Source organism: Narcine bancroftii, chromosome 13 (genome assembly GCF_036971445.1).
Source record: "Narcine bancroftii isolate sNarBan1 chromosome 13, sNarBan1.hap1, whole genome shotgun sequence".
Lineage (NCBI taxonomy): Eukaryota > Metazoa > Chordata > Chondrichthyes > Torpediniformes > Narcinidae > Narcine > Narcine bancroftii.
Genome location: NC_091481.1, coordinates 46,236,695 through 46,262,019, shown reverse-complemented (window position 1 = coordinate 46,262,019; position 25,325 = coordinate 46,236,695). Strand labels below are relative to the sequence as shown.

Below are 25,325 nucleotides of genomic sequence, written 5' to 3'. Positions count from 1 at the left end.
GTGGAATTGGCAAAGATTGGAAGAGGCATTGGAGTTCCTACATCACCTTCATCTTTATGCAGTTGACCCTTCCCATTAAGGTGGTGGGCTGTTCCCTCCATCTCATTGTTGGCCTCAATCTTCTCAAGTGTAGGGAGGTAGATGAGTTTGTATTAGTTTTCCAGATTGCTATAAATCTTGATTCTTAAGTATTTTATATCTCCTACCAACTGTTGCTGTTTCATTGGTATTTTTTGTGGTCAAATTTATTCAGTGGCATGATATTAATTATTTTCTATGTTGGCTTTTTAGCCCAATATAATGCCATAGTCCTCCAGTATGGTGAGCAACTTTGGCAAAGACCTGGCCGGATCTATAAAGTACAGCAATGCATCATCTGCCATTAGATTTATCTTGTGCTCACATTGACCCACTTTGAAACCCTTTATCAATGGATCTTTCCTGATGGCCTCTGCCAGTAGTTCAGTTGCTAAGACAAACAGCCATGGAAACAGAGGACAGCCCTACCTGCTATACCTACTAAGGGTGAACATTGGTTGATGTTTGTCTATTGGTACTGACTTTTGCCCATGGTTTATCATTCAATGTTTATATCCAGTTAACAGACATTTGACCCATTTCAAATTTTTACAAAACTTTAAAGAGGAAAGGCCATTCTGGCCAATCTGCATATACTGAGAACATTATACTTGGATCATGCTTTGCCTGTCCCAAATGTATAATATTAAATAGTCTGCTCAAGTTATTGGCAGAGTGCCTCTTCCTGATGAAGCCCACTTGGTCCAGATCTACGAGTTTGGGAAGGTATCGGCCTACCCTGTTGGCCAATGTCTCGTCTATTATTTTATAGTCTGTATTTAGTAGTGAGATAGCTCTGTACGAGGATGAGTTCATTGGGTCTCTTTTTTTAGGTGTTACCACAATGATAGCTGTTGAAAAAGATTCCGGGAGAGTCTGTGTCTCTGCCGCCTGGTTCACCATACCCATTAACAACAGTATCAATAGGTATTTAAATTCCTTATAGAATTCGGGGGAAGCCATCCTCTTCTGGAGACTTGTTTGTTTGCAAGGTTCCCAAGGCCTGTTTGATTTCCTCATTAAAAAAAGTGGGGCATCTGGTCCTCTTGGGCCAATCTCGACAGCTCAATCCCTGCCAAGAATGCCTCAACTTTATTTGTCTCTGGCGCCTCAGATTAATACTTAAGTTTTAAAGGTGTCATTAGTTTCTCTTGGATTGTTTGTTATCAAGTCCGGCCTGGACTGAACCAGATTAATCGTCCTTGAAGTTTCCACTGCTCTCAATTTCCATGCCAGTATTTTATGTGTTTTTTTTTGTTGTCTAGTTTATAATATCTTTGCTTGGATCGCAAGAGTGTTTTTTTTTTTGCACTCTATGTTTGCAGAGTTTTGTATTTAAGTTTCTTATTTTCCAATTGCCGATATTTCTCATTTGATTCCAGATTTTGATATGCTTTTTCCAATTTTTCTCCTGTTCTAATGTCTCCACCTCAGTCAAATGTTTTTTATATGAAATTATTTGCCCCCTTAGGTAGGCCTTTAGTGTGTCCCAGATGAAGAATTTATTATTAGTTGAGGGGCAATTTGACCCATTACAAAGGTCCAGAAGTCTGGGTTTCTCAACAGAGCCACCTGTCTGTTTTTCAGGTATTGTTATCTGCAAGGTCAGCAGTGAGTGATCTGATACTAGCCTTGCTAAATATTCCAACTCGTGCACTCTGCCAGCTAGCTAGCCAGGCAATCAATTCTTGTGTGAGAGTCATGGGGTTTTGAGTAAAAGGAGTAGTCCCTAGCCTGCAGTTTCCTCTGTCTCCATCTGTCTTATCAAATTTAATTCTTCCAAAAAGGCCAGAGTTGTTTTCGCAGCCTTGGACCTCGCCAATGTCTTTGTTGTCTTACCTAGAATGGGGTCCAGGCAGAAGTTTCGATCTCCTCCAATTAATATGTTCACCCTCTTGCAGCCCTTAGAAAAGCATTTTACATGAACTGCTCATCATCAAAGTTTGGTGCATAGAGGTTTAGTAGTTTCCACGGTTCTGAATATAATTGACAGTGCACCATTACAAGCATGTCCTCTGTCCCCTGCAATTGAACCTCTGGGTGATGTTATTCGAAGAGATCCTGTTATTAAAAGCTTCATGATTGAACAAAATGAACATAGAATTAGTTAATTTGCAACTGATGTGTTATTGTATTTGTCAGATCTGGAAGGGTTCTTGGAAAAGTTACAGGAGACTCAGAAAATATGGTAGTATCTGGTGATGTTAATATGGACATAATGCCCTTAACAAACCATGATTATGAAAGATATAAAAGCAGTAGGTTTAAATGGAAATCATATGGGATTAAATATTTGGAAGTAGTAACAGACAACAATTTACAAGATCTGTATAAGCTTAATTATGTTCCTCTGCTTAGTAAAATAGAACAGGAATTACTAAGGTGAAAGTTTTTGCCAATAACACAAATAGGAAGAGAGAGTTGTGTAAAAATGAAAGTGATGCCGAAATTTCAATACTTGTTCCAATCATTGCCTATAGGTTTATCGAACATTTTTTTCAAATTGTTGTGAACAATCAAGTAAGACAATTCCTATGGAATAACAAAGTGCCCAGAATTGCATTGGAAAAATAATTTTGGATTATAAATTAGGAGAGCTGAGACTTCAAAACTTTAAAAGATATTATTTGGCTGCATAAGCCAGATTTTTAGCAGCTTTTCTTTTGAAGAGAATTCACCAAACTGGATTTGTATAGGTCTACATTCTATGAATGAAGCAACAGCTGAAGACTTTATTTGTAAATGAAGCATTAAATCAATAAAAAGGAAGAAAAATAACCCTATCTTGGTACATATGGTGAAAACATGCAGGAAATTTATGTATCGGGGGAAAAAAATTCTAAACAAAGGGTATATGTTGTATAGCGGACTGTTATAAAGATGGTGTTTTGATGTCATTTGAACAAATGAGACGGACCTAATGGAACATTTCAGTGTTTTATTCAACTGAGACCTTTCTTGAGGGAAAGATGGGGACAAGCATTGACTCCTGTCGGAGTTAGTTAAATGGAAATTTATTACCAGATTGTATGGTGCTAAGCCTGGTCTGCGGAGATAAAGGCAAAGCTGGGAGTCTGACTTGGGTGTTGCAAAATTAGAACAATCCTGGTCTAAATGTTTTTTTTATATTTTATAGATTTAAAGCCACAATAAATTTGTTCATTTTACAAATATTAAATTCAAATCCCAATACATGAGGTATAAAAAAAGAGAAAAAGAAAAAAGATAGAAATATAGATCTACTCAGAACCCCCCTCCTTCCTACGTCCCCCAGATCTACTAAAATAAAGGAATAAAGGGACCAGAGCACTTCAGGAGATTTTTACTATAATATTTCAAAATATATATAGAGAGACCTTAGAAGAAATATAAAAAATTCAATTAAATATTTAAACCCAACTTTTCTAAATATGGACTCCATAGTTTCAAAAATATATTTATCTTGTAAATAATACATTATTTTCTCGTGGTGTACTCCTCCGAACCTCCGTGTGCCATCTTTCCATTCCCAAATTTGTATCTGATTTCAAAGATATGGCTATGCACTTTCTAGCTATAGCTAATGCAAGTTGCACAAATTTAACTGAATAAATATTCAGTTTTAATTTAAATTTAATTATTTTATCATCTCTTAATAGAAATAACGATGGATCCTGTGGGAATTTAATCCTGGTTATTTGTTCTAAAAAATCAACTATTTTCAACCAAAAAGGTTGAACTTTAGGACATTGCCAAGTAGAATGGAGAAAATTACCAACTTCTTGTTCACATCTAAAACATAAATCCCAGTAAATCTGAATCAATTTGAGGTGTCGGATAGAAAACAGGTAAATAAAATTGTATTGAACTAATCTGTATCTCACATTTATTGTACTCTTCAAAACTTCTTTACATATCGGTCCATTTTTTCTCATCTATTTGTTTTTGCAAACCTATTTCCCATCTTTGTTTTGATTTATGAATTCCTAATTTCTTATCTTTCTTTTGTAATAATTTGTACATCACTGAAATGTCTTTATATTCCCATTACATAACAATGTTTCTACCTCTGTTTCTGGTGATAATTTCAAACCTTGACCAAATGTTTCTCGTTTTTAAAAAAAAAATTATGAAGGTGATAATAACATAATTAAGTATTTTCAGATTTAACAAGGGAAAAGTGGGAGTTTGACTTGGGTGTTGCAATATCAGAACAATCCTGGTCTGAGTGGTGTATGGATAGTGTAACTTCAATAATTAATGCAAGATATTGGTTGGTTCAATATAATTTTTTACACCAGCTGCGTCTCACTCCACAGAAGTTGCACCAATCTAAGCCAGAAAGATCAGAACTGTGTTTTTAGCTGTGAAATAGAGGAAGGATCATGTGTGCAGGTTAAATCTTTCTGAAATGAAATTTCTGAAGTATTAACAAGAATCACCTGGGGTGATCATCTCAGGTGATGCAGAGCTTTACTTGTGGGGCAATTTTGTAGAATTAAGCAACAATCTTAAAATTTCAAATTTTGTTTGTTAAAATGGCACGAGGAGTGGCCAAAAAATGTATTTCAATCACGTGGAAGTCGGACTCTCCAGTTAGCGAGGTAGATAGCAGAGATGGATAATTGCGTAGCAATGGAAAAAATAACATCTAATTTAAGGAACAAATATGATACATTTCTTAAAATATGGTGACCATGTTTGAACTATGTTGGTGCCCAACTTCAATAGTGCTGCTAAATTCAAAAGTGATCTCTCCCTGAATCTTGAGGTTAATTTAAACTGTGAGCTCTCACAGTGCCACGAAAGGTATTTATTTAAAAATGGGGGGTGGGGTGGAGAAACAAGGGGGGGGGGGTTTTTTCTTTATACAAAATTTTATAAATGTTATCATTGTTCATTTTTAGTGAAAAATGAAGAATTTAAAAAATTGATTGAGGGAGGCGGTAGCTCTTTGAATACAGAGCTGGGGAAAGAGAGTGGCAAGGAGTAGGGAGCTGCATGAAAGGAGATCTACAGGTCAGGAAAGTGAGAGGTTGGGCTAACGGAAACTGGAGAGGTCAATGTTTAGAGAATGCCCAAACGAGTTGTTGTTCTTCCAATCTGTTCCATGAGAGGGCTTGTTGTAACCTACAACAGGGTCTTTCTGCAAGGAGGAGCTCTGTTACATGAGAAGGCATTGTTGTAATCTGCAACAGGGTCTTTCTGCAAGGAGGAGCTCTGTTACATGAGAAGACTTGTAACCTACAACAGGGTCTTTCTGCAAGAAAGCCCCATTTGCAGATGGGAACAAGCTTTTTTCATATGGTTTAGCTACCTGTTTTTCCTGCCTGTTTGTAACCATTCTCACGACTTGTAACTTGCAGACTTCAGCAAAATAAGTGGTTATATGGTTATATATGAGTTTTGAGAGCAGCATGATGATGGTTGTTGTGTCTTGTAGCTCCATTGTTAAAGGAAGACATTTTCTTTAATAGACTAGCACTTTCCCATAGAAATTGTCTTTTTAAGCCTTTTCTTGCTGCTGAATTTTTCAAAGAGAAAAGTAAATAAATCAGATCTATCCAATGATTTGCCACTGGGAGATGCCCGATATTACAGTGAACAGAGCGAAGGTGCCCAACGAAGCAATATCTAATTCTATGGCCTGTCTCCCCAATATTGAGGGGGCCACTGAGGGACCTGTGGAGGGTCTCCACCATTTTTGAGGATTAACTCATCTATGATGAGCATATGTGTAATTTCTCCATCAATGTGGCCTGCAAAATATTTCCAGTACTTTGTTTTTAGTTCGCCCTGAAGTTAGCTGTAGGGCAACACTGGAATAATTGTCTTAAAGAATTTTCTTCCTTTTTGCAGATAGAACTCGAGTGTCCAGTAAGATTGGGAGATGCCGATGCCCACCAGCCTAATACCATCACGATTTCTGACACTTGTTGCTCATTTTCTCATTGTAATCAATATCTTCTGGTCCAGGGTAAGTCGAGGAAAGATATAGGACAAACATGAGCAAAACTGACTTAGAGGGGACCAGGTATAGTATATGTAAGTTCACTGATGAAACTCAATTTATAGGTCAAGAAAATTGTGGAGAGAGCGCAGAGTGTGCAAAGAACTACACACGGGCTAAGTGAGAGTCAACAAGGGTTGAGCAGATGGATAACAATGTTGGTATCACTTTGGAAGATTAAGTAGAAAATCGGACTAGTTTAACATGCAGAGAGACCTGGGAGCGCTTGTACATGAATCTTAAAAGTGTTAGTTTTCAGCTGCATTATGTAATCAAAAAGGCCAATGGACTGTAAGTCTTCATTGTCAGGGATAGAATTTAAGAGCAGGGAGGTTCTGATCTAACTTTATAGATTACTGTTGAGGCTGCGCCTGAAGTACTGCGTGCTCTTCTAGTCAATCTCTTCTGTACCATTCCATCCTTCACATCCTTCCTGTAGTAGGGTGACCAGAATTGAAGGCAATACTCCTCATGTGTGGTCTAACCAAAGTTTTGTATTGGTCCAAGGTGATTTCTCCACTTTTATATTCAATGTCCTTCCCAGTGAACCCAAATATTTTGCACACCACCTTGTCCATCCTATTACTTGTGTGGCCACTGTCAAGGCTCAATGGATCTGAGCCCCCACATCCTTCTGTATATCAATGCTTACAAGAATCCGACCATTAACTGAATACGTTCTCTTTGTATTTGACCTCCCAACATATTTGTTCAGATTGAACTACCTACTGCCTATTGCAGCCAAGTCTCAGTATCAGTCAGAACAGTACAATTCCAAGTACTGATGCAGATTCTGTTCATCTGCCTAACCTATAATACTCCTTGTATTAAAATAAACACAGATCAGCCCATCCATCTTAGTGTGTTTATTCTCCCGTCCCTTTCTGTTTCCTTTCAGACTGACTTTCCATAACGTGTACTGTCCCACCAACTTCTGCACCTGCTTCTCTCACCCTGGCCCCACCCTATTCATCCACTTCAAAGCTTCCTGAGAAACCTCCCCTGAAGATGATGGTTCCCCTCCAGTTCAGGAGTAACTCATCCTACCTGGAGTGGAACCTAATCATCCATATATCTAAAACCCTTCCTCCTATTCTCTATGCCCTGATCATCAGATAGGTGCAGGTTAGCCCAAATTTCATTGCTATTTCACTTTCAGTGACTGTTCCCCATTTCTTGCACTGATTCAAGTGTGATCTGACTTCCCATGTTCTTTTCTCTTTGTCTTTTTATGTATTTTTTATTTTTCCTTACTCTTGGGCTGTTCTCTGCCCACTCCTTAATTATCACTCTCATTAATATAGCTTCCATCTCTTTCTTGTTCTCTTTGAATAATTGACTGGACTGAATTGTCCTACTGTTTGTGGACAGGACAAATCTGGGCAATTTTCCCCATTGTCAAGTCATGGAGTTAACACCCTTCAGTCCATTGCATCCATAAGACATAGCAGCTGAAATAGGAAACTCACCCCATCAAATCTGCCCCACCATTTAATAATGAGCTGATCCATTTTCCCACTCAGCCTCACTGCCTTGACTTCTCCCCATGAACTTTAATGCCCTGTTTCATCAACCCTTTGCTCTCCTTGTCCTTGTTTTTAGGGACTACCAACAAGTGCATATACTCCGTTTTCCTGTTTTCCAGGACTGGCTTTATACCCATCCACCAGGTGCTTCATACTGGTGTTCATGCTGTAGTTTACCCATTGACCCAGATATTATGAAATATATATTATGAAATGTTAAAAATGCCTGGATTCAAAGGGTTAAATACACCAAATGACCTGGCCTCCAGAACCACTGGTGGCAACAAATTTCACAGAGGTAGCACCCTCTGGCTGAAGAAATACCAACGTATTTCTGTTCTAAGCAGATGCCCTTCGATCCGTGCAGACCTTGCCCATTTCTGCTAATCCCATTTGTCCTTCAGTGCCTTGCCTTTGTAAATGCTTCAGTCTTTGTGGTTGTGGCTCACATCTGGCTCCTCTGGCCAAACGTGTCTGCTCTTCTGCTAAAGACACATTAAAACAGTGACAATAGATTTCGAACATCTACAGATTTTTTAATATGCAAACAGAAAATACTGAGCAGCTTGTCTGTGGGAAGGAAAACAGTAAATGTTTCAGGTACGAGATCCTTGGTCAGATGTGGGAGGGAGACAAAAAGAACAAGTTGGGGGGAGGAGGGAGTTGCCTCTGATGGGGTGAGATGGCTGGCTGGGGATAAACTGTGAACAGTATGTGGCCAATGAATGAATGGAGGCAGTTCGAGAATGAGAATGTGGGTGTCCAGAGCAGGAAGGTGTGCCTGGCAGATCAGGCTGGGCACATCTTCTGTTGCCACAAGAGAAACGTAAAGGATGCAGCACCAATATAGTTGTCAGTGGAGTGGAGAAAGAGAAGGTGGTGGAATGGGCTTGGAACAAGGACTGTTCCACGTGGCCAACAAAGAGACTTAAGGCCCGGGGCTACCCTTTTGATCTTTTGGGAAGAAATTAGTTATTAAGGGTAAGAAAAGGTTCTGCCAGGTCAGTGAATGTGTTAGTGGAAGGGAGCTGGTTGGGTCAGAAAGAAACTGAGGTCCTGAAGACTTTCTAAAAGGGCAATGGAGAATGCTTGTTCGAAAAGGGGTTAAGCATTTGAACAAAAACTTGTTTGTCAAGAATAACCATTGTATTCTGCTGCTTATTGAAAGTCCTCAAAATAGTTTATTTGTAATGGACAGAGAACACGTGTTGATATCGATCTGCCATTGAAGGCTTCCATTGCCCACAGTAAATAACTATTCTAACAAATGTATGAACTATAATTCAATTAATTCATTTTGAAAGAGTGACGGAGCAAACTGAAAATTATCAGCAGGAGAAAACTTTGATAGATGGAAGAAACAAATTTGCATGTGGTTTTTCTTTACTTTTGAGTTTAGATTTGTTTTTTTCATTTTCCTGATAACATAGTTATAGATTGCTTGTTCTATTTGTATTGCAGGAAGACAATGTATTAGCCTGTCTCCCACTGAGCTATAATCTTCACCAGTATCAAGCTCGTGATACAGAGTAAGTACTTGGGTCAAAAAATCTATAATAACAATATTAATTAGATTAGTTTATGCTGGGAACTTTGGACCCATTCAATACTGATATATCAGTCACAATGTGCCTGTAGATTTTCTATGGTGATTTTTAAAAAAAGGACAGGCTCTTTGGCCTCACTTTTCTCTCCTGACCAAAATATGCCACCTACCCAATCCCACCAGCCTGTGGTTTGTCCCATAGCCCTCTAAACCCATTCTATCCATGTATCTGTCCAGTTGTTTTCTTAACATTGCAATAGTACCTGTTTCAACCATTCATCCTCCAGTAGCCCATTCTATACATTGGAGGATAGCTCATCTTTTTAAAAAAAAAATTGAAAAGTAACCCTGGAAATTATAGGCCAGTGAACCTGACATCAATAGTAGGTAAATTACTGGAAGGTGTTCTAAGAGATTGGATGTACAATTATTTGGATAGCCAGGAACTGATTAGTGATAGACAATGTGACTTAATGTGTGACAGGCTGTACAACATTTGTACAATCTTGTAGAGTTTTTCAAGGAGGTTACCAGGAAATTTGACAAAGGAAAGGCTGTTGTTATTGACTTCATGGACTTTAGTAAAGTCTTTGACAAGGTCTCATATGGAGGTTAGTCAGGAAGGTTCAGATTCTAGGTATTCATGGTGAAGTAATGAACTGTGACTAATGATGTGCCTCAGGGATTGTTGTTTGTTCACCTTTATCAGTGATAATGTGGTCAATTGGATCAGTAAGTTTGCAGATGACACTAAGATTGGAGGCATTGTGGACAGCAAAGTAAGTTTTCAAAGCTTGCAGGAGAATCTGGACCAGCTGGAAAAATGGGTTGAAAAATAGCAGATGGAATTTAATTCAGACAATCGTGAGGTGTTCCATTTTAGAAAGACAAACTAAGAAAGGACATACATGGTAAATGGTAGGGCACTGAGAAGTACGGTAGAACAGATGGATCTTGGAATACAGATGCGTAATTTCCAAAAAATGGTGTCAAAGGTAGATAGGTTTGTAAAGAGAGCTTTTGGCCTATTGGCCTTTATAAATCAAAGTATTGAGTTTAGGAGTTGGCATGTTATGTAATGTTGTACAAGACATTGATGAGGCCAAATTTTGAGTATTGTGTGCAGTTTTGGTCACTTAACTGCTGGAAAGATATTCATAAGATGGAAAGAGTGCAGATTTGCAAGGATATTGCCCAGCCTTCAAGAACTGAGTTACAGGGAAAAGTTAAACAGGTTAAGACTTTATTCCCTGGACTATAGAAGATTGGGGGGAGATTTAATAGAGGTATTTAAAATTATGAGGGGGGACAGACAGAGTAAATGTAGGTAGGCTTTTTCTACTGAGATTAGGTGAGATACAAACCAGAGGACATGGGTTAAGGGTGAAAGGAGAAAAGTTTAGGGAGAACATGAGGGGAACTCTTCACAGAGTGGAGTGAGTGTGGAATGAGCTGCCAACTGAGGTGGTGAATGTGGGCTCAGTTTTAACATTTAAGAAGCATTTGGACAGGTACGTGGTCTTGGTGCAGGTCAGTGGGATGAGGCAAATAAATGGTTTGGCACAGAATAGAAGGGCCAAATTGGCTTGTTTTTGTGCTGTAATGTTCTATGATTCTCTCCACCACCTTTTTTGTAAAAAAAAAAAGTTACCCCTCAGTTATATCTCACCTTTCTCCTTTGGTTACCTTTTTCCTACTCTGGGGAGAAGATTATCTGTGTTCACCCAATCTACTCCTCTCATGATTTTTGGACACCTCTATGAGACCACCCCTCATCCTCCTGTGCTCCTCATCTGCTCTTATCTCTATAGTCTCTATAGTTCAGGCCCCCGAGTCCTAGCAACATCCTTGTGAATTTTCTCTGCACCCTCTCCAGCTTGATGTCGCACGGTGACCAAAACTAAACACAGTACTCCAAATGGGACCTTGTACAATGACAGCACCCTCCATATTGTTTGGGACAAAGACACTTTTTTCTTTATTTGCCTCTGTGCTCCACAGTTGTAATCAAACAATTCACATGTAATGTAAGTGCACATTCCAGAGTTTATTCAAGGTTATTTGCATACATTTTGGTTTGACCATGTAGAAATTATAGTATTTTTTATACATCACCCTTTAATTTCAGGATACCATAATGTTTGGGACATTTGGCTTCACAGGTGTTCACTCGTGCAGGTATGAGAGAGCTGGGCTTGCTTCTAAGCTTTGCATTACCTTTGGAATATGTAGTTGCCATTTTTCAACATGAGGACTAGTGTTGTGCCAATGGAAGTCAAAGAAACCATTGAGGCTGAAAAACAAGAATAAAACAGAAAGGGTCATTGCCCAAACCTTAGGATTTCCGAAATTAACAGCTTGGAACATCATGAAGAAGAAAAAGCATCCTGCTTAGCTCAGTCTTCACAAAGGAAGACCTCCACTGCTGATGAGAGAAGAATTCTCATCCTAATGAAGAAAAATCCCCAAACTCACATCCGGCAGATCAGAACCACTCTTCAGGATGAAGGTGTGGATGTGTCAATGATGGGTGCCTGCAGAAGACTTCGTGAACAGAAATACAGAGGCTATGCTGCAAGACGCAAACCACTAGTTAACCACAGAAAGGATGGCCAGATTACTACTGCCAAGAATTCTGGAAAAATGTCTTGTGGAGAGATGAGACCAAGATTAAACTGTATCAGAGTGATGGCAAGAGCAGAGTGGAGGTGTTAAGGAACTGCCCAAGATTCAAAGCTACCACCTTTGCCTTTGCCATGGTTTGCATCTTGCAGTGCAGCCTCTGTATTCCTGTGGACAGTAGTTAATGCCATATCTGCAGCTGCCTTCTGAAACGTGTCTGATCTGTCGGACATAAGTTTGGGGATTTTTCTTCATTATGATGAGAATTCTTCTGTCATCAGCAGTGGAGATCTTCCTTGGAAGACCAGTCCCTTTGCGATTACTGAGCTCACTGGTACACTCTTATTGATAATCCAAGCTGTTGAATTGGGTAATCCTAAGGTTTGGCCGATGACTCAGTTTTTATTGTTGGTTTTTCAGCTTCATAATGGCTTCTTTTGTTTAGGAGCAAGCTTAACCTTCTCATGCCTGCACTAATGGGTAATTAAACATACCTGAGTACTTACAAACACCTGTGAAGCCACAGGGGGGGGGGGGGGGGGGGAGTCATGTGATGGAGTAGTGGCCAGTAGGAGAATACCAGCCCTCTCTAGAAAAGAAGAAAAAAAGTGAAGGAAACATAGAGCTCAAGAAACACAAAACACAACAAATAAAAGATAAAGTTGTGGAAAAAAGAAAGAAAATGGCACCCAAGAAGGAAAAAACAAAAACAATGGGGGAAAAAATAAGGAAAAATGCTGGAAGAGAAAGGAGAAGGCCTTACCTGCATGAAGATGCAGGGAACCGCCGTGGAGAGGTTAGTGGCGACCCCGCAGGGATGTGACCTCCTTACCGCGGGACTGCTAAAACTGCAACTGCGCACACCAAGGAAAAGGAAAACACCGACGGGAGGGGGTCCCAGCTGAGGAGCGAACTTACACAGCGCGACCAACATGCCCAACAGCAGGGCTCTCAGCTGTAAGAAGAGGAAAACAACGGGAAAGGGAGTGATAAGAAAGAAAAACAGCAACAGGAAGCCCAACAGATAACTAGGCCAGAAGAAGAAGGCCAACAACAAGAAGCTATGCAGAAAAACACCCAACAAACTGAGGCAAGCAGCTCAACAAGAAAGTCAAAAGAGACACAGATACAAGGAAGAGAAGTAGAAGACACAAACACAGGTGAAGACACAGAAGAAGAAGACCAAGCTCTGCACAGAGGAATAGAAGGTAAAATAGATGGACAGTATATAGATTTTTTAAAAATTTCAAGAACAAATGGAAGCATTACTTTCATTAGAATTTAGTGAAATGATAAGAAAAATGAAAAGTACAGAAGAAAAAGTGAGTAGAATAGAGCTGGTCATGACAGAAATAGGGAAAAGATTAGAAAATGTGGAAGAACAAGAAACGGCTTTTGAAATGGAAGTGAACGACTTAAGAAGAAAATTGGAAGACCGTGACAAAAAAGTTAGAGTCACAGGAGTTGTTCGCTCAGAAGATGGATATAATGGGAAACTATAGTAGGGGAAACAACATAAAGATAGTGGGCCTAAAGGAAGAAGAAGAAGGCACAAATATGAAAGAATTTATAAAAGAATGGATCCCAAAGGCCTGGGAATGCCAGAAATAGAAGAAGGAATGGAAATAAAGGGCAAACAGAACACCAGCCCAGTCACAACAAAAACCAAGATCCATTTTAGTAGAATTTGAGATACACAACAAGAGAAATTATATTGGAGAGGGCAAGGAATAAAATTAGAGAAGACAAAAAACCATTGGAATACAAGGGTCAAAAAATATTTTTTTACCCAAACATAAGTTTTGAACTCCTAAAGAAGAGGAAGGAGTTTAACACAGCAAAATCGATCCTATGGAAAAAAGGCTATAAATTTATGTTAAGATATCCAGCTGTGCTTAAAATTGTTATCCCGGGGGAAGCAAAACAGACTGTTCTCAGATCCGGAGAAAGCACAAGAATTTGCAGAACGCCTGCAGGACAGAAAGAGAGATGAAGAGATGTAACAAGAACAAAGAATGATGACAAACTTCATATAAAGATGTAAAAATAATGTATAAGTAAGAACTAAAGGGTGAGCTTTGTTAAATGTGAAGATAAAAGTCTTTTCTGGAGGGGGTTGGGTGGGAGAGAATACCAGTCACTGAGAAATCAGTTGACGCTTGCGAGCGGTTCGCAATCCGAATGGAGAGGGGAGTTGTGGTTGCCCAGCAAGGGACAAGGGGCGACTCAGAGAGGGGTGGGGGGAGACTTGGGGTTAAGGGAATTTTAGATGTGGGAATTGTTGAAGTTTTAGAAGTGTCATACATTGAGTTCAAAAAGGGAAAACTGAGAGATGAAAATGGGGAAAACGGGAAGGGTGGTGGTGAGAGAAGCGGAAATGAGGTGTAAACAGAGTATGAGATGGCCATGTTGAACTATATGACTATAACTATTAATGGAATACATAACCAAATCAAAAGGAAGAAGCTATTAAATTACTGAAAAAAGAAATACATAGATATAGCATTCGTGCAGGAAGCGCATCTAACTGAAGTGGAACATAATAAATTAAGGAGAGACTGGGGAGGGCATGTAACGGTAGCATCATATAATTCAAAAGCCAGAGGTGTATCTATATTAATCAATAAAAATGTACCAATCAAAATAGAGGAGGAAATGATAGATCCAGCAAGGAGATATGTAATGATAAAGTGTCAGATATAGTCAGAATTCTTGAATTTGGTCAATATATATGCACCTAATGAAGAGGATCAAAAGTTTATGCAAGATATTTTTTGAAGATTGTAGAAACGCAGGGGAATATATTGATAGGAGGGGATTTTAACATTAATTTTAACAAATTAATTTATTTTAACAAATAAAACTGGACAAAAGACTAGCAAAAAGAATAAAGTGGCTAAATTTATGGTTAAATCAATACAGGAAATGCAACTTTTGGATATATGGAGGAGGCAACACCCAAAGGAGAAGGAATATTCATATTATTCGAGTAGACATAAAACATACTCAAGGATTGACTTGTTCCAGTTGTCAGGAGAGTTAGGAAAATGGATCATAAAGCTAGATTGCTATCTGATCATTCACCCCTGTAATTAGCAATGGAACTGGAGGATATCCCACCAAGAACATATAGATGGAGATTAAACTCCATGCTACTTAAAAGACAGGAATTTAGAGAATTTATTGAACGCCAAATTAAAATGTACTTTGAAATAAAAATGGAATCAGTGAAAGACAAATTTATATTATGGGATGCAATGAAAGCCTTCATCAGAGGGCAGATAATAAGTTATGTAACTAAGATGAAAAAGGACAATTGGGAAATAGAACAGTTGGAAAGAGAAATAGTAAATACAGAAAAAGAACTAGCAACAAGGGAAGCTACAACAAAAAGAAGAGAATTGGCAGACAAAAAAATAAAATAAGAAACATTACAAACATATAAGGTGGAGAAGAACATAATGAAAATAAAGCAGAAGTACTATGAGCTAGGAGAAAAAATGCACAAAATAATAGCCTGGCAACTTAAAACAGAACAAGCTGAAAGAACTGTATTGGCATCAAGGAAAAAGGACAAACAAATTACATATTACCCAACACAGAGATCAATGAAAACTTTAAGGAATTCTATGAACATTTATACCGAACTGAGAACGAAGGGAAAGAAGACAAAATAGATGAGTTTTTAGCTAAAATTGAACTACCGAAATTGCAAGAGGAGCAAAACAAATTGATAAAACCATTTGAAATAGAGGAAATACAGGATATATTAAAAAAGCTGCCAAACAATTAAACACCTGGAGAGGATGGACTCCCAATAGAATTCTATAAAACATTTAAAGAGTTATTAATTCCTCCTCTCCTGGAAGCAATGAACCAGATAGAAGAAACACAAAACTTGCCAGATTCATGTAAAACAGCAATAATTACAGTAATACCAAAGACTGGGAAAGATCCACTAAAACCAGCATCGTATAGACCAATATTTCTACTTAACTCAGATTATAAGATAAAAGCAAAACTATTAGCAAACAGATTGGCCGACAGTATATCAAAAATAGTAAAACGAGATTAAACTGGATTTATTAAGAAAAGACGAACAATGGACAATATCATTAATTTATTAATTTAATTTAATTTGTTAAATTAATAAATTCATTAATTTAATCCATGCAGTACAAGGAAATAAGATACCAACAGTATCAGGGATGTCCACTATCTCCCTCACTGTTCACTTTAGCAATAGAACCATTGGCAGAACTGATAAGAACAGAAAATAAAATAAAAGGGATAAAAATAAAGGAGAAGGAATATAAAATCAGTCTATTTGCAGATGACATCATAGTATACTTAACAGAACCAGAAATATTAATAAAAGAACTACATAAGAAATTGAAGGAATATGGAGAAATATCGGGGTACAAGATCAACACAAATAAAAGTGAAGCAATGACAATGAATAATGCGGATTACACAGAGTTTAAAAGAGAATCACCATTTAAATGCAATCCGATACCGAGGTATTAGATAATAATTTAGGCCACCTATACAAATTAAATTATCAGCCATTAAAGAAGAAATTACAGGATGACTTAGAACATTGGAAAGAATTGCCACTAACATTGATAGGGAGGGTAAATTGCAATAAAATGAATGTCTTCCCAAGGATACAATACCTATTTCAATCATTACCAATTCCCTTAACAAAGAAATTCTTCAATGAACTAAAGAGAATAATAAGGAAATTCTTATGGAAAGGGGGGAAATCGAGGATAGCGCTAAATTAACAAAATGGTACAAACAAGGTGGTTTGCAGCTACCAAACTTTAAAAATTATTATAGAGCAGCACAATTAAGATATCTATCAGATTTTTATCAAACAAGGGAAAAGTCAGATTGGACCGAGATAGAGCTAGATAAAATAGGGGACAAGGTTCCAGAACTTTATAAGTGAGATGAAAAACTGGTGCAATACAGAAGTTCACCAGTACAGCACCATTTACTCAACATATGGAAGAAGATTCGCATAGAAAGGAAAAAAAACAAATTACCAACTACCAAAATTATTATTGATGCAACATTAATAGATTTCACAATAGATAACCTTTCCTTTAGAGAATGGGAGAGAAAAGGAATTAAAAGAATAGAAAATTGTTTTTTGGGAAATAATTTATTAACATTTGAACAAATGAAGTAAAAATATGGAATAACTCATGATACAATGTTTGCATACCATCAACTGAAAACCTACTTAAAGGACAAATTGGGAAGCAGACTGAGATTAGCAGAAGGAAACAGCTTTGAATATGTGATTACAGAAACAACGATAATAAAAAGATTTATAGCAAACATGTACATCAAGCTGCAAGAGAAGGAAAATGATAAAATAAGCTATTAACCCAAACAAAGATGGTTACACAATATAATTGGTTACATAGGCTCCAAAAGTTAAATAAATGGGATCCAACATTATCAGATAGATGTTTTCGCTGTAAGAAGGAAATAGGAACAACAGTACATGCAATTTGGGCATGTGAGAAAGTGAAAATGTTTTGGGAAGATCTAAATCAGGTATTAAATAAAATCAAAAAAAGCAACATACCAAAAAATCCAGAGATCTTTCTTCTAAGTAATATAAGAAGTAAAGAATTAGGCCTCAAACTGGATGAAGTGCAAAAAAGATTTATTATGATGGCCTTAGCAGTAGCAAAAAAAAATGTATAATGTCAACCTGGAAATCAGAAGAGAGCCTGAGAATACAGCAATGGTACATGGAAATTAATAAATGTATTCCATTGGAAAAAAAAACATAATTTAAAAAATAAAGTCACATTATTTGAACAAATTTGGGAACCGTACATGGAACACAACAGAGAGGACTTACCGCGGACCTCCACCCCCTAAAATGATAAAATGAGGAGAAGACAAAATGACCTGATTAAGTGTGTAAAAGTAGATAACACAATTTTCTTGGTTATTTTCATTGTGTGATGACATTGTTTAATGGTTTTATTGTATTGTATATGTCTGCCTCTCCCGCATCGGACTTGTCAGCCACAAACGAGCCTGCAGCTGACGTAGACATTACCCCTCCATAAATCTTCGTCCGTGAAGCCAAGCCAAAGAAAGAAGATATGTTGAATGTTTAATGGGTTTGGACGGGGGTGGGAAGGAGGGAGGGAAGGTAGGAGGGGAAAAAGGGGAGAAAATGCCACTGTGTATATTTAAGAGGGAAATGTTTGTATGTATTTTGATTGATATGGTTCATAAGTGTGAAAAATAAAAAATAAAAAAATTAAAAATGATGGCGGCCTGAAATGAGAGGACTATGTATAAAAAGTGCTGCAATTTCCTGTTAGGTTAAAAGGAGGGGCAAAAGGTTTGAGAGAGCCGTGGTTTTCAAGGAATATTGGAAACTTGGTTCGAAGAAAAAGGGAGGCATACATTAGATATAAGAAGCATGGAGTTAAGGGGATGTTTGAAAGATACATTGAATGTAAGAGGAATCTTAAGAGAGGAATTAGGAAAGCTAAAAGAAGGTACGAGGAAACTATGGCAAGCAAGGTGAAAACTAATCCAAAAGAGTTCTACAAATATGTTAATGGTAAAAGGAAAGCTAGAGACAAAATTGGTCCCTTAGAGAATCAGAGCAGAAAACTGTGTGTGGAGCCTAGAGAAATGGGGGAGATATTGAACAGTTTCTTTTCTTCGGTATTCACTAAGGAGAAGGATATTGGGAGATGTGAGATAAAAAAAGCAAATTGGGTAAATATGGGGAATATAGAGATTACAAAAGATGTAGTTTTAGGGCTTTTGAAGAATATAAAGGTGGATAAGTCTCCGGGACCAGACGGGATCTTCCCCAGGACATTGAGAGAAGTGAAGGAGGAAATAGCAGAGGCTCTGGCGGTAATTTTTCAAATGTCATTAGATATGGGGATAGTGCCGGAGGATTGGCGCATTGCGCATGTGGTTCCGTTATTTAAAAAGGGTTCAAGGAGGAAGCCTGGCAACTATCGGCCTGTAAGTTTGACGTCTGTGGTAGGTAAATTAATGGAGAAAATTCTTAGAGATAGTACTTATAAACATCTGGATAGACAGGGTCTGATCAGGAGCACTCAACATGGATTTGTGGGAGGAAGGTCATGTTTGACCAATCTGATTGAATTTTTTGAAGAGGTGACTAGGAATGTGGATGAGGGTAGCGCAGTGGATGTTGTCTATATGGACTTCAGTAAGGCCTTCAATAAGGTACCACATGGAAGGTTAGTTAGGAAGGTGCAGTCTTTAGGTATAAATTTTGAGATAGTCAAATGGATTGAACATTGGCTGAAAGGGAGAGGCCAGAGAGTGGTAGTGGATAATTGTCTGTCAGGTTGGAGGCCGGTGACCAGTGGTGTGCCTCAAGGGTCTGTATTGGGCCCATTGTTGTTCGTTATATACATTAATGATCTAGATGATGGGGCGGTAAATTGGATTAGTAAATATGCAGACGATACTAAGATAGGTGGAATAGTGGATAATGAAGAAGGTTTTCAAGGATTGCAGAGGGATTTGAGCTGCTTAGAAAAGTGGGCTGAAAAATGGCAGATGGAATTTAATGCTGATAAGTGTGAGGTGTTTCATTTTGGTAAGAAGAATCAGAGCAGGACATACGTGGTAAATGGGAGAGCATTGATGAATACAGAAGAGCAGAAAGATTTAGGAGTAACGGTACATCGTTCCCTGAAGGTAGAAACTCACGTGAATAGGGTGGTGAAGAAGGCTTTTAGTATGCTGGCCTTTATCAATCATTGCATGGAATATAGGAGTTGGGAGGTGATGTTGAGACTGTATAAGACGTTGGTGCGGCCTAATTTGGAGTTCTGTGTGCAGTTCTGGTCGCCTAATTATAGGAAGGATGTAAACAGAGTGGAGAGAGTGCAGAGAAGGTTTACCAGAATGTTACCTGGGTTTAAGCATCTAGAGTATAGGGAGAGATTGGACAGATTAGGTCTTTATTCTTTGGAGCGTAGAAGGTTGAGAGGGGATTTGATAGAAGTATTTAAGATTATGAAAGGGATAGACAGAGTGAATGTGGATAGACTATTTCCATTAAGAGGAGGAAAGATTAAAACAAGAGGACATGAGTTAAGAATTAAGGGGCAGAGGTTTAGAGGTAACATGAGGGGAACTTCTTTACTCAGAGAGTGGTAGACGTGTGGAATGAGCTTCCGGGAGAAATAGTGGCGGCGGAGTCAATTGTATTATTTAAGAAAAGGTTGGACAGGTATATGGATGAGAAGAAGATGGAGGGTTATGGACATTGTGCAGGGAGGTGGGACTAGAGAGGGGTGTTTGGTTCGGTGCGGACTAGAAGGGCCTAATGGCCTGTTTCCGTGCTGTAAATTGTTTTGTTATGTTAATTTCTACATGGTCAAACCAAAATGCATGCACATAACCTCAAATAAACTCAGGAATGTGCACTTTAAATTTAGATTTAAATTTAGGCTTACAGCATAACAAGGTATTTTGGCCCATGAGTTCATGCTGCCCACTAAGCAGCCAATTAACTTCCACCCTGGGATGTTTTGAATGGTAGGAGTAAAGTGTAGCCCCTGGGGAAGAACCACAGAGACACGGGGAGAATGCACAAACTCCACACAGCATGGGATTCAAACCCCGGTCCCAGTTACTGCCGCTGTAATAGCCGCTACTCCAACTGTGCCGCCCCAATTGATTCATAACAAATTTCATTGTTTGATTACAAATTTAAAGTTGTGGAGCAGAGGGGAAAATAAAGGAAAGAAGCGTTTTATCCCAAATATTATGTACATTGTATACTCTGATTGATGAAACCAATGTTCCAAAAGCCTTTTTGATCACCATATCTACTTGTGACATCACTTTAAAGGTACTACACGCCTAGATCCCTCTGCTCTCCAACTCTCAACAGATCCCAACCATTCACTGCATAGGTCCTACCCATGTTAGACCTTCCAAAATGCAACACATCTGATTTCTCGGTATTAAATTCCAACAACCATTCCTCTGTTCAACTGATCAAGATCCTGTTGCAATCTTTAGCCAACTGTCTACAATGCCAGACTGTTATCCACAAACTTGATAATCATGGCATGCATGTTTTCATCTAAATCATTGATTAGATAACAACCAGCACTGAACTATGTGTCACAGGACTCCAATCCAAAAAAAAACATTTCACCCTGCTTTCTACCATGAAGCCAATTTTCTCTCCATTCTGTTATTATGCCTTGGAATCTATGCAATCCAACTTTCCAGAGAACTCTACTGTGCGGAAACTTATCAAATGCCTTGCTGAAATCCATATATACGTCTACAGCTCTGCCCTCTTCACCGTCTTGGTCACATCTTAAAAAAAACACAATTAGATTTGTGAGTCATGACCTCCCACGTGTTTGTTTTTATAGAAATAGAAAAACAGGAGCAGGAGCAGTCTGATTATGGCTGTTCATCAAGTCCTGTTCCAGTCTTCTCCCAAAAATGCTCGTCCCCTCTATCATAAAGAATTGTCTGGTGAACTTACCCTGATATCCCTCCATAGCAAATAAGGAAACCAATGTTGCACATAATACTAAAGATAGAATTGCATCTCGAATCCTTAAAGGTCAGGGTAAATTTTTAATCATGTGCTGCACCCACATGCTTAGTTTTGCAATGACACCTTGTTCACACAGCTAGATGACATCCCGCTATTTCCATGCAAGTAGCCTGCGATTTACTCTCATATAACTGCATTGCCATGTCTATCTGCTACATCAGTCTTGTCTAAATCAGCCTGGATCTTCTCTACGTGCTCAAGGCTCATCTTGACCAAAGTTCCAGTGGTATGTACCATCGTGAATACCTGGTCAAATCTGGTAGTTTCATCCTCAAAAAGAAAACACAGATTTGGTCCAACCCCATCACTCTTTTTCATGTGCTTTCCTGTGGTAATAACTCGACCTGTTTATCTGTTAGTGTAATCCGTTAGTCTATAAATGTCAAAGGCCTCAGGCCAAAAAATATTGGCTAGATATCATTCCCTCCTCCACTACATTATTTCACTCAATCTATAATTCTCTGCTTTATTCATTTTTTTTAACATATACAGTAAATATTGAAGTCAGCTGACCTTCAGTATGTTAGAACATTTCTGGACTCAAAAGAATGTTGAAAAATGATCAACAAGGCATCCATGATTTCTTGCACCACTTTGGGAGGCAAACTACTGAGATTTTAATTCCCTTCAATTTTCCTGGCTCTCTCCTTTATTTCATATCTTTCCCCATTTTTATTACTTAAAACTGCTTCCAAAATGCATAAAACTTGCTTTTTATATAAGCTTATCAAGTCAATATCTATTCCAAGAGTCTTACTTATTTTGGTAATGAGGGTTTCATAAATTTCAAAGTCTGTGTGAACCAAGTTTGAACTATTACACCCTCAAAGTTGGTGATTCCTGGGGAGTGGAAAAATCCAGGGGGCGGTAGGGGGAAAGGAGGTGTTCAGAACCTTCCGTCTTATTATTTATTTGATGCAAAGTTTAATGAAGAGGAGGGGGGGCATGGCGTATTTTAGGCAAGAGATCTGGGTGGACATCTCTCCTGTCAGATTAAAGAAAAGTTTGTTTTGAAATACCCTTCTAACTATAAAAGTTTTAAGAAAGAATTATAAGAAGAAGCAGAAATAATAATGAAAAAAATGAGCTCAAACGATGAAGAAACAAATTTTAAAACAATTGGTAAGCTTGGAAGAGGTGAGGCCTACCTCAGAGCTGGATCTGGGGGATTTGAGTAATGTTCCTCCTCGCCCCCAGTGTCGACAACCGGTGACTCTGAGAGTGATTTGGCACCAGTGCCGTGGAGCTCTGGGCAAGATGGCACTGACGTCCACGGAGGCTGAAGAAGTAGCGCGCACGTGCACTATACCAAGCATGTTTCTCCCCACGGTGGGGGGCTGGTGTTCACCGACCCAGTGAGTCTGGGTTGGTGGAGGATCAACCTAAAACCTGTAGTGGGAGGGGGGGTGGGAAGCAAAAGAGTAACTGTGGTGGAGGCTGAAGAACTGGAGGCAGGAGCTACAGAAATGGTTGGATCTGGAAGCTCAGAGGTAGGACTGGAATTTAGTGAGGGTTTGCAGCTCATGGTCGGCCTACAGCGAAACAAAGATTATTTGGAACAACAATTTCAAGCAAAGTCTCAACAGATTTCTTTGGGTTTTAAATCTGTGAATAACAAGGTTTCTCATGTTATGGAAGAAATAGCATCTGTTAAAGCTGATGTAGTAAAATATGCTAAAGTGGGTAAAAGTACAGAGAAGATAAGCTAGAGGATAGTGTTTGCGATATAGATCGATGTCCACAGAAGTTGAATACTTCTAATGATTCTTTCACTGGATGGAGAACAGAGAAAAATTATTTATTGAAGAAAATTGATTCTTTGGGGAATCAGAGCCGGAGGAATAATGTGAAGATAGTGGGACTTCCGGAAGATTTGAAGGCCTCTGATCAAAAATGGATTCCGGAGATTTTAGAATCAGGTTTATTTCCAGACGGGTTGGAATTGGATTGGGACCACAAAGCGATTAGAAGAAAACTGCTGCCCGGTTAACCACCTCACTCTGTTTTGGTGAGGTGCTTATGCTATCAAGACAGAGAATTGATTTTAAGATTAGCGGTTCAAAATGCACGACAGTATGGTGGCCTGTTGATGGTTCAGAATAGAAAGGTATTCTTTTATGCGAACCTTAGTGAAAATATTATTAAAAGACATTAAAAAGTTAATTTAGCAAAAGCAGTCCTCTGGCAGAAAGGTTATAAAATTGCTTTTAGATTCCCTGCAGTTTTAAAGGTCTTCCATGAGGAATATGAATCTCATTTTTTTTGATGACGATGGAGGTGCATTGATTGTTGCCAAGACTTTACCTGATTTTAAAAAGGGGCAGTCTTCGTCTTCTCAGAAGCAAAAATCAAATGGAGTTTCTACAGAGAAGGATAATGGGGTGCAGAAGGTGAAAAAGAAGAAAGCTCAGAAAGACCAGAAGGATGAGACACAAATAAATGGAATGTACTGACTCTGAAGAGAGATCTATTGATGATGAACAAGTGAATAAGGAGTTTGAAGAAGCTGATCATACTTGAACTTTTTGTTTATACTGTTTTGCTAATTCTGTTTGGGAGAGATGCAAAATCTCATTGAATCTCAACCGAAGCCGTTGGTCACTTCGTAGCTTAGGCCGCTACCCATGTCTTAGAAGGGGGTAGTACACTAAGTACTTTGCAGGGTTGGAAGGGAGGGCTTTTTTTTTTGTTTTGGGGATTTTTTTTCTCTTTCTTTTACTTTGTTGAGGAGATGTGGATTCATTTCAGTATGTTCTATGTGGATGGGGGCTCCCGCTACACAGGTTAGGACGGTTGTGAGATAAGATGGCTAATTTAAAATTTGCCACGTTTAATGTGAATGGGCTCAATAATCTGATTAAAAAATTGTTAGCTTAATAAAAAGTTAAAGGTTGATATTGCATGTTACAAGAGACCCATTTAACTGAAAAAAGAACATCAAAAATTAACAAGAGATTGAGTGGGTCAAGTGTTTGCTTCTTTTAATTCTAAAACTAGAGGTGTTGCAATTTTGGTTAATAAAGATTTATCATTTAGTTCCCTAGTTTAAATTTGGACCAATGTTTATGTTGGATTAAGGCAATATATAAACATCCAAAGTTGTAGTAAATGGACTTTTATCTGAGTCCTTTAAGTTAGAAAGATCAACTAGACAAAGTTGTCTTTTGTCACTTGAATTGTTTGCATTGGTGATAGAACCTTTCGCACACTTAATAAGGCAGGATAGTGATATGAAAGGTATTAAAACAGGATTGGATGAATTTAAGATTAGTTTATTTGCTGATGATGTGTTAATTTATTTAACAGAACCACAAGAGTCGTTAAAAGTTTTGCAGAAAAGATTAAAATAATATGGAGAATTATCGGGATATAAAGTTGATTGTAAGAAAAGTGAACTTGTGCCATTGTCTGAGGCTGGTTATTCTTGTAAAGATGTAACATGGTTTAAATGGACAGATCAAATTAAATATTTAAGTATTAAAATAGACATATAAATCATTTATATGATTTAAATTATTTACTGCTATTTTCTAAAATTAAAGATGATTTAATTAGATGGAAAGACTTACAGGTAACTTTAATAGAGAGAGTGAATTGTATTAAAATGAATATGTTTCCAAGACTTCAATACATTTTTCAATCTATTTCATGTAAAATTCCTAAATTTTAAAATAAGACTTGAATACAGTAGTTAGGAATTTTTTTATGGAAGGGTAAAATGACAAGCGTACCCATTTAGAAATTAACATGGAAATATGAATCAGGAGGTTTACAGCTTCCAAATTTTCAAAATTATTATAAAGCTGCTCAGTTAAAATTTATTAATAGAATGTTTTATTCTGATAGTATGTTGGCTTGGGCAAATATAGAATTAATGAAAATAGAAGGGATCAATTTGTTAATAAATGGAATACTAAATTGCTATGTTCATATAAATTGCCA

The 25,325-nt window shown here is 38.0% G+C and overlaps 1 protein-coding gene across 10 annotated transcripts in view; it reads left to right on the top strand.

Moving 5' to 3' along the window:
* tmem107l (transmembrane protein 107 like) overlaps positions 1 to 25,325 on the top strand; it is a 69,500-nt gene that overhangs the window by 5,103 nt on the left and 39,072 nt on the right. For 8 of the 10 annotated variants that reach the window (XM_069909473.1, XM_069909471.1, XM_069909472.1 and 5 more), the window contains exons 2-3: positions 5,917 to 6,034; positions 9,055 to 9,122. In XM_069909473.1, the coding sequence (XP_069765574.1) occupies positions 5,948 to 6,034; positions 9,055 to 9,122 (155 nt within the window). In that variant the 5' untranslated portion in view covers positions 5,917 to 5,947. Of the gene's footprint in view, positions 1 to 911; positions 1,006 to 3,716; positions 3,906 to 5,916; positions 6,035 to 9,054; positions 9,123 to 25,325 lie in introns of all 10 variants that reach the window. The other 2 variants (XM_069909474.1, XM_069909470.1) reach the window with 2 other exon arrangements.